This window comes from Zosterops lateralis, assembly GCF_965231275.1.
Source record: "Zosterops lateralis genome assembly, chromosome: 18".
Classification (NCBI taxonomy): Eukaryota; Metazoa; Chordata; class Aves; order Passeriformes; family Zosteropidae; genus Zosterops; species Zosterops lateralis.
This window is the reverse complement of record NC_139778.1, coordinates 3943480-3953535: the sequence shown is the minus strand read 5'-3', so window position 1 is coordinate 3953535 and position 10056 is coordinate 3943480. Positions and strand designations below refer to the sequence as shown.

Below are 10056 nucleotides of genomic sequence, written 5' to 3'. Positions count from 1 at the left end.
TTCTATTGAATGGGCACTGACTAGTGCTTTAATTTTTTATTTTGTTGTCCGTTAATGCCCTCTTCAACTTTAATTTCAGGTTGAAGTATTCTCTTCCCTAACCATTCTATGAAAATGGCCATCTGATGTACCTTGTGGCTGAGCAGATGTTATCTTCTTTGGTAATGAAATTCTGCCCTGAGTAATTGGACATTCTTCCTGGTTCCTCATAATTAAGGCAGAATAAAAGAACAAAACCTGCTGATTTGATAGGAGTAATTGCTTCATTAAATTATTTTCTTCCTTACCATAACCATCACCCCAACGAGAGCAGCCTGACCATCAGATCATATATGATAATCCTTTAGTGCTGTGGGGTGTTGGTGCTTTGCTGTCAGATGGAAATCATAGGGAAAAAGGTTAGGAAACACACAGCTAAATTATTTACCCCTTGACCATATGCAGTTAATTCTACAGAGGGCCTGGCTGTGCTGTGTCCTAAGCAAATGAATCAACCCCTGGAAAAAGCAGAGAGGGAGTGATGAGGCTTTAGGTCACCACAGCTGCCTGGCCTTCTGCATCTGAGCATTGTGGATTGATGCTGACAGGCTGAACATCTGCGTTTTCCTACTGTGGAGCAAGAAAGGGGGAGAGCTGCATGAAATCCTGGCCAGTGGCAAGCAAATGTGGTTCAGGACTGGACTATGGCAAGTTTTAGCAGTGCTGGTGGCTTGTGCCATTGCTGTGTTTGTGTTTAGCCATTCCTGGGTTTGGCAGTCAGGTTTGCACAGACATTTGGGATTTACAGGTGGCCACGCTGTTGCCAGTGACCCTGAGGACAGAGAAATAACCCTGTTCACATGTTAAATTACACAGATTCAGCTGAGCTCTCAGCCATGATCTCCAGTAGGAGATTATTCCCCATCCATGTGGACCTGAGCTGCTCTCACACACATCCCACCCCATGTCCATGGCTCAGTGGGTTTGGTGCTCACAAATAACAGGTCACCCCAAATGCACTCCATAACCTCCCCAATTTCCTAACTGCAGGCTTGAGGGTCAGGCTGCTCACAGCAGCCACATGATTCATATGTGCCTGCAGATGAAGTCAGGGCTTGGAGGATTTTTTTGGACGTGAATTCCACTGAATCATCCCCAAGTGCTGCGGGAAGCATTTCCAGGTCACTGCCAATCAGTCCTGCAGACCTCTGCATGAACAGCCTGTATGATCCAGGAATGCTATCAGGGCCTTTGATCATCAAGCTGATTCTTATCTCCCTCTCCAAGATCTGGGCAGGTATGTTTTCATAAGCCTCCACCAGGCTTGGAGCAGCCAACATTCCTGCAGCTGAAAAGTTGGGCAGTAACAAGTCAGACAGCACAGGGTTTTAATCCCAGTTTGGATAACCCATTCTCAGAGCTGTTAAAAATGAAAATATGTGTTTGTTTTATTTAATAACTAAATGAGGATAATGAGTGTAAGTAAGCAGTGCACTGTATGGATTAACTGGCTGGCACAAGAGGTGCATTGTGTGAGGGCTGCAGGGGAAAGGGAGAGCCATCAGAGGTGCCATGAGAGTTCAGTTCCCTCAAGAAGGTGGCAGAGAGAAGGGCAGATTCTGCCAGTGTCCAGTGCTGGTTGCCAGGCTTTTGTCCTTTCCACAAGCATCTCACTGTCCTGCAATTCCAACAAGGGAATTGAGCAGGGACAATGAATTGAGCAGGGACAATGGGAATGGTGCCCTGCCAAGGGCACAGAGCAGGGGCTGAGTTGTGCCATCAGCAGCCAGACTGCTGGCACTGAGTTCCTCCAGGGGAAGTGAGCAGGTCTAGTGGGATGACTGAACTCCTGGCCCTTTTCTGCTGACTCAGTGAATCCCAGCTTTTGGATCCTGGGCTGAGTCAGGTCCCACTGCACATACAGGAGTGCCCAAAGCCCTCCTGGATACCTGCCAGGGCAGCCCTGTTAGCCAAACCCCACAAGGTCTCAGCTCCTGTGTGCTGGTCTCCTGCTTCATTTCCCTTGAATCCAGGGGCTCTCCATGCTGGGTTTTGCAGGGATGGCCAGGCCAGGGTGCAGTGTCACCAGTCCCCTCCTGCTCAGTTTGGCAGCTGCCTGCCAGCCCTTGGCCCTGGGATGCTGGGGCAGAGCAAGGTGGAAAAGTCCTCTGCATCTCCTTTCCAGCACTGCAGCCACAGAAGAGTGATTTGGTCAGGAAAGGAGCTTGGAGGGTCATTTGTAAAACAAACAGAGCTGGAGAGGGAGATGGGGGGGATTTACAGTCCTGACACCTGAGGTTCTACCCCTGTATCAGTCAGAGATGCTGTTCCCCAAGCTCAGGTCTGCTCTGCTGCACATGGACAGGGCTTTGCAGGGTAAATTCCTGCTTCTCCTTGTTGCTGGACACCCAGGGAGTTCTGTTCTCTCCAGGACAGCCAATTCTACCCACCAGTCAATGCCTTGGAACCCCAGGAACCCTGAGCCTCATCACACTTCTCCCTGGGAAAACTCCATCCTCCTCCTCTGCGAGAGAAGCTCAGTCAGAGAGACTGAATGAGTTGGTCAGAGAGATTGAATGAGTCAGTCAGAGAGAGAGGGACACAGCCCAGCATTCCCAAATGTCTCAGGAGACTTATGTGAGTCCTTGTAATCAGTTTTGTTTGTTTTTTTTTTTTTTTTTCCACAAGACTCATCTTTTCCTTACTTTCACCCTTTCCTCCTCACTGCAGTGTGCATTTCTGGGTGCTGCTGCCTCTGCTGTTCTCTCTCTCCCTCTGACCCTTTCCTGGGCCTCTGGCTGCCGGCCCCAGCCCACGGTGTGGAGCTGGCAGTGCTTGTCTCTCCCTCCTCTGATCGCTGCTGTGTTTAGTTTGGGAGATTGTGTTTCTGCAAGCAGGACCCCCACATGCTGGGGAACGTGGCTCCCTGGAGGAGGATGCTGGGGGAGAGACAGCACAGACCCCTTCCAGCTGATGCCTTAAGATTTTAGCCTTTATATTTTTCAGATCCTGTACTGCAGGAGTGCATAACTCTAAACTCCATAGAAAGTGTTAGCTACTGTCTTCACATTTTGGTCAGACAAAGCAATTCCACTGGGCCTGAAACTCAAGGACACCCCACAGCCCCAGGCCCCAAAAAGAATAAAAAGTGAAATTTTGGGGAGCAAACTGGGGGGATGTGACTTCATTACCTGAAGCTGTAATTGGAGAATCAACCCCTGATATGTAAATGGACCGAACTCATAACTGTCTGAAAAAACTTGTGACTGTCTTGGGTGTAGCCTCTGTGAGGCTTTTGACTGCCCAAGGTGTATCTACTGAAGGCCTTTAATAAATACCCACTTTATTCCCTTAATCCTGTCTAGCCTCTGCTCTAGGCAGCATCACAGCCAATGCTTTTCATGCCTGCAACAACTCCCCCACATTTGCTGCAGGAAGCACCAGCTGCTGAGGGCACCACAGCTGGGCCAGACTCAGCAGCTGCTGCAGGAGCTGCAACATCTGCAGCTCCAGGGGCTGCAGGTGCCTCTGGGCTCAGAGCAGCCTGGCCAGGCTCATCCCTCAGAGGTCACTGCTGTGTGTTTGTGGAGCTGGGCACCCTGAGGTGGGGACAGGCAGGGCTAACAGACTCTCTGAAGGGGGGTGTCCTGGGGGGACTTTTTTTATGGTTGTATCCCCAATTGTCTGTTCTGTTCATGCTGGATATTAAGTTCTACACCTTTAAGAATGGTTCTGAGAGCAAAGGGGAAGAAAGAGAAGCATGGAGTTTGTTTTCAGAAACTGTTCTGACTCCTCCGCATTCTGCTCCTGGACTGTGCTGTCTGCAGCATGGACAGACAGAGGGACAGATATCCTGTGCTTTTGGTCGGTTTTAGCTGGCTGAGGCAGAGAAGTTCCCTGGACTTTTTGTTGTTGTTGTTGTTGTTGTTGTTTTTTCTTGGAACTGATCGTCCCTGCTCTGGACTGAAACCCCAGAGGAGCACCAGGAGCTCACACCTGTGGCCCACCAGGGCCCAGGATGGATTTTCCAGAAATGCAGGGACTGATAAGAGACTGGGAGAGCTGAGCAAGAACTTTCTCAATTTGCCATCTCTCTTCAGAACAGCAAGAGGTTTTGCTGCTTCATATTGTTCATTGTTTGTGCCTGTAGGCACTTTGTTTGTTAAACAAACAGGTTTCTTCCACTTTTCTCTAAGGATATTTTTTCCCAGACCAGTTGGAGGAGGGGCTGTTTCGGTTTGCTTTTCCAGAGGGATCCCATTTGGAGGTTTCCTCCCAAATTTGCCCTAAACCAAGACAGGTGGGCAGCTCTGTGCCTCTGCCAGTGCTGTGCTGGTACCCCAGTGCCAGGGTGGGATGTGTTTGCTGGGGGATGCTCAGGGCTGGGGCAGGATGTATGGAGCTCACACAGTCCCTGTCAGAGTCGCACCAGGCTGAGCCAGCAGCCCAAATCCCTCACGTTCAGGAACAGTAAATTCCCTCACTGACTGACGAAAAAGCAGAGGCAAGGAAAAAAAAAAAGCTCTAAATGACTTACCTGTTGGAAGCCTGTGGGCTCTGCATTGTATTAAACATTAACCTGCCCTTCTGAGCCAAGGACTGATTCTCTGGGCAATTCTGAGGCCGGGCAGGCAAAGAAAAGGATTCTTTGTCAGAGAGTATTTCGGAAAATTATCCCTTCAGCCATTTTCTGTCTCATCGTGTTTGTTTGGCCCTGCAGGAGGACGCCTGCCCCACAATTTGCTGTTTGTGTTTGTGCAGTGGAGCTGATCAAACGCTTGCTGCTCCCACCACAGCAGCCCTGGGCTGATGGCACAGACACCCTTTGCACAAGTGATCACACTAACACAGGGCTGGACATTGCACATGTAACTGCACACTAAAGCAGGTACATGTGCACATATCCCCATAATCAAAAAGGGAAAGGTGCCTTTTGTGAGGTTTGACCCTGTGAGTGCTGAGGGTCGAACAGTGGTGCCCATCAGAGGGGCACAGGCAGGAGCAGAACAGTGGGATCAGTGACCGGGACCGGGTTCTGCCCCTGGCTTTGCCCTTACTTTGGTGCACTATTGTTTCTCCTCCATGAATTGTGACTAATGATTTCAAAAGCACCTGTGGAAAGGGGTAATATATCATTACTATTGCCTTAAATGTGTGCTCGATTAAGCAACAAACCTTTGGCGGTTCAAGAGGGTTTTTTGGGGTTTTTTTGATGGAAGTTTTGTTGATGACAGTTTCTGCAAACATCTCCCCCCTGCAGACCCCAGCGATGTAGTTCTGTCCTGCAGCCCTGGGTAGCTGTTGTTGCTCCAGTCCTGGGAACGTGGAGTGCTCCTGAGCTTTTCCAGTGCAAAGTCTGTCTGCTTAGCACTGAATCCCCCAGTGATTCAGCCAGCTCTTCCAGTTTTGCACTAAAGCCGGAGAGAGACTCAGACAATCCCTTTTCTCAGATGTGTTACAGAGGAGATAATCTATGGCTGAGAATTGGTAAGAAATGCTGATAGGACCATATCCTCTTAATCCAGCTCATGCACTGCCTTCCTCTGTCCCGCTGCAATTGCCAGGGTTAGGGCTGGGGGCAGGAACTTTTCTCCTCTAGGCTGGAAGAGCCTGACAGCAAGCAGAAAGCCCTTGCTGTGGAATCCACGCCGTCCCTGGAGCTGGTGGAATTCTCCCATGTGAACAGGAGTTGTGCCCTGCCCCTCTGTGCGAGGGTGACCCACCAGAGGGGCTGTGGAAATCCCCCCAGGGAACAGCCTGGCCCTTCCTGCAGCAGCTCAGGCTCCCGCACTTCCCTGTGCCCTTAAAACAAATTAAGAGTCTCTCTGACTTTCTTCCTGTCTGTGTTTGTAATGCCCTCGGCTGATTGCATTTGTGTAATTAATTGCCCAACCTGAGCCCCGCAGGGAGCGATCCGGAGCGTGTCCGCCCTCCTGGCGCACAGGGAACAGTAAAACCCTTTCCCCAGCCCCGGGGCGATGTCTGGGGGCTGTTTCTGGGCTCCCTGGGGCCCGCAGCAGCGAGTTAAGCGAGGTGTGAGCCTGCACAAACCTCTGGCTGTGTCCGCAGCCTTCAACGAGCCCGGGACGGGCGGGTTTGGAGAGGAAAGAGGCGTTTTCACGGGTCACTAACGCACTTTGAACTAGAGCCGGGCGAGCAGCGCTGACCTGAGCCGCTCCAGCCAGCCAAGGGCCGCATCAAATCCATGGGGTGCGCCGGCTCGGAGGCGTGAAGTCCCCGCCGCTCGTTTGCCGAGGCGGCGGCGCGGCCCGGGCTCTGCGGGGCGGGGAGCCGGGGGGCCGAGCCCGGGGATGGTTTTTGTGCCGCGGGGGTAAAGGTGCCGGGCTGGGGGAGGCCGGGCCCCGCTCTTCCCCTGCCCGTGCCGGGAGACTTGGAACAGCCCGCCCCGGTGTGTGCGAGGCCGGGAAAGGTGCGCGCTGACAAACGGGAGCGCTGCGCCGTCCCCGGGCCGGAGCCGGGCTCGGATGCGCGTCCCCTCCCCGGCCCTGCCCTACTAAAGGACCCCGCGCTCCCCGCCCGGCCTCGCCCCTGCTCCATGTCACAGCCCGCGGCGGCGGCATGAGGAAATCCTCGTATTCAGGTGAGCCTCCATCGCCTCTCCCTTCGTGTCTGTGCCGGGAAAAGGAAAAGGTTTTTAAAAATCCACCCGTCCTGGCTGTGGGCGCCGTGCGGAGGAGCGAACAGCTGTTTCACTGGGTGGAAACAAGTGGAAAAGGATTAAAAAGCCACGTAAAGGCAGAGAGGTGGCTTGTTCCAGGCGGGAGCCGGCACTGGGGCACGGAGCTTGTTGTCACAGGGCACCTGTGCCAGCCCAGGGGACACTGTGACACCGGAGCGGGACAGTGCTCTGTGTGTGTGTGTGTGTGTGTGTGTGAGGGACTGCCCTCGGGCCCCGGGCACTTCCAAATGGGGTCTCAGAGATGGGATCCCTCCTGCTGCGGGAATCTGTTCTGCCCTGTCCCCCTCCTGCCTTTGCCAGCCTTGCCCTGTGGGGTGAGTTGTGCCCCCTGCTCCTTCTCCCCGGCTCACACAGAGTGTGCAGCCGTGCCTGGTGCGTTCCTCTGAATTCCCCGTGAGATCCTGCCCCGGGCACCGCAGAGTGGCCAGGTCTCCTCCAAGAGGTGCCGGTAAAGCTCAGGTGCCTCTGGCAGCTCCTCCAGCTGGAGGACTTTGCTCTGCAGCTGATTTCAGCTCTGTGGCTCCGTGAGCTAAATTCTGCCCTGGCTTCACCCTGGCCACTGTGGGGACGTGGTGTCATCGTGCCAGTGCCCTCCTAACACCCCAAGGCACGGCTCTGCCCACCCCCAGGGACACTGGTGGCAGCTGCCAGTCACTTGAGCCACGTCATGGCCACAGGGCTGTGCCTGAGCTCATTGAGCCACAGGAGCCGGGGGTTCCACTCTGTGATGCTGCTGCCTGTTTATGGCTAAAATCAATTAGCAACGTGCCTCTCTTGCACATTTTTTTCCTCTCTCATTAGCGTTGCTAAATGGGCTGCCCGGGAGGGTTTATTAGGGCTCCTATGCCGGGAACTTTGGCAGTCTGAGTGTGATGATTAGCGCGTTGTAATGGATGAAATTGGGTATTAATGGCTGTGCACGGTGTGTGGGGAAACCTGTTATTTGTTGTGGCCTCCCGAGGTGGTGGGAGGAGCCCTGGAGAAGGGAGGAGCAGTGCAAGGAGAGGTCTGGACACAGCTGGCTGTCACACAGAAAGGCTGCCAGCTCTGTGACCTGGTGACTGCTTGCAGATGAGGCCAAGGGTCCTCTGCTCTTTGCTTGTTTGGGCTGGGTTGTGCTGGAGTGGAGCTGGGGCACTGCAGAGCCCCTGGTGGGTGCCCAAACCCTCCTACACTGGGTGGTGCAGCTGAGCTGACACCTGGGCAGCTCCTTTGTTTCAAAGGGGCTGTGGCTGTGTTTTGGAAACACTGCCGGGAGATTTTCCCGGTGCAGCTCTTTAGACAGAAAGAACAGAACTGCCGTGCCCGGAATGCACCACTGGGAAGGCACAGGGCAGCTGCACTCCTTACAAACACCTCACGCCTTGCAAGGAGCACAGGCAGCGCTGCTGAGCTGCTCTGGCTTGCAAACACTTCACTTTTGGGTGCTGCACTCAATAAATCTCCCTGACTTACTGGGCAGAGGGTGGATGAAGGTGGAGGAATCACCCGTGGCACTGGGGAGGCCACCTTGGAGAGCTGCCACCTCCGTGGCTGGTGTGATCACAAATCAGGGCACAGCCATGGCCACTGGCTTTGGGGAATTTCACTGGGAGCCCGGATTGCTTCTCCAAGACATGGATGTGCCTCTGGGCTCTGCTGCCTGCCAGAGGAGCTGGTGATGTGACAAAGTGACTTCTCAGCTGCAGAAGCTGATGCTGACAGCCCCTGGCAGGCTGGAAATGCGGTGCCTGGTTGAGAAACTCCTGAAAATGATGGCAAAGGAAAAAAAAAATAGCACCTAAACACTTTTTAAGACTAGGTACTTCTTAAGTCTGGCCTGATTTGTCCCTCTGTGGCATATTTTGGATCTGTTTTGTGGCCTGGGTCTCCCTGAACTCAGCCTGGAGTATCTTAATTCACTTTCCAGGGCTGAACCTGCAGCTCCATCCTCCTCCACGGGCACAGCAGTGCTCTCCTGCTGTCGGGCTGTTCCCTGCCCCGGGCAGGATTTACCTTCCCTAAAGCACTTCAAGGGCCATCCCAACCCATCTGCTGCCACTTCTGAGCACACGCCACTTGCAGGTGTGGCCGAGATGAAGAGTGTGCCTTGGGCTGCCTCACCTCTCAGGGACAGAGGGAGGCTCAGTGAGACCTTTGTGCCGCAGCCACGGGCGCTTGTGGCTCATCCCGGCCCTGCTTTTGTTCCTGGAGCTCCTGGCAGCAGCGGCAGGAGGAGGAGAGAGCATGAAACAGGGATTTTACACAGCAATAACTTCTCCTGAAGCCAGCTCTTACATGTGTGCCTTGGGGATGTCTGTTATTTCAGTTGCTGAAGGCGAGTTTGCCCTGGAATACTACTTTTTAAGGATTTTTATTTTTTTTTTATTCTCACTTTCCATTACTCAAAGCCCAATTGCATTGCCAAAGAAGCAATGGACAGGATTTGTGATAAATGACACGGTGATTTATAGGTATTTTCAAGGATGTTGCCAGTGGTTTTGGCCAAGGATGGTTTCAGGTTCAGGTTTATGTGAGATGCTGGCACTCTGAATTACAGCACCTCCAGAACTGTTTGTAGTGGTTATGTGTCACCCACCCTCACCTGAACTGCAGACTCCTAATTTATTGCTTAGGCACTTAGGGAGGAATTACTCTTCAGATATGAGCTAAAGCTATAGGAAAAATTACAGGAATAACAGCAAGAGCTGTGATTCCATCACCGAATGGGGATTTTCCCATATTGTGACTCGTAAAATGATTCCCTATAAAACATGGGAAATAGAATATAAGTCAGATTGGATTTGCTGGTGCTGTCTAGAGGATTTGTGGCTGTCTCATCCCTGGAAGTGCTCAAGCCAGGTTGGATGAGGCTTTGAGCAACCTGGTCCTGGGGAAGGTGTCCCATGGCAGGGATTGGAATGAGGTAATCTTTTTAAGGTCAGTTAGTGGGGGACACAAGCCTGGTGCTGGAGATGGTGGTAAGCATTTATAGTAAACTTTATTGCAGAAATTAGGCTTTTTTTTAGCAGTTAGCTGGTTATCAGTTTACACAGTTTTAAGGCACAATAAGCTCAAGTCAGCTAATTACTATAGACTGCAGTGTGGACATGCAGCAGTCTCTGCAGGACATCTCTCACGTTTTTTACATCTCTCTACCCCTATTCCAGCTGAGTCACTCTCTTAGAGTCCTGTATTACTTAGCTGTAGTAACCCTGAGCTATGATTTCACAAGAGTAATAAAGCCTTTATTTCATAAGGCTTCACCTACATACAACAGTCCATCTCAATCCAAACCATTCTCATGCTGGGAATCCCATCTGGGATCCCATCTCAGCTGGGAAGCTTTGGGGAAGCAGCTCTGCCCTCTGATTGTTGGTTTGTGGTGTCCCAGAGTC

General features: G+C 52.4%; 1 protein-coding gene across 1 annotated transcript in view; it reads left to right on the top strand.

The window, feature by feature from the left end:
- Positions 1-6461: 6461 nt before the first annotated feature.
- SEPTIN9 (septin 9) overlaps positions 6462-10056 on the top strand; it is a 145222-nt gene continuing 141627 nt past the window's right edge. Inside the window, exon 1 of the mRNA XM_083874512.1 lies at positions 6462-6580. Coding sequence (XP_083730638.1) covers positions 6559-6580 — 22 coding nt within the window. The 5' untranslated portion in view covers positions 6462-6558. The remainder of the gene's footprint in view (positions 6581-10056) is intronic.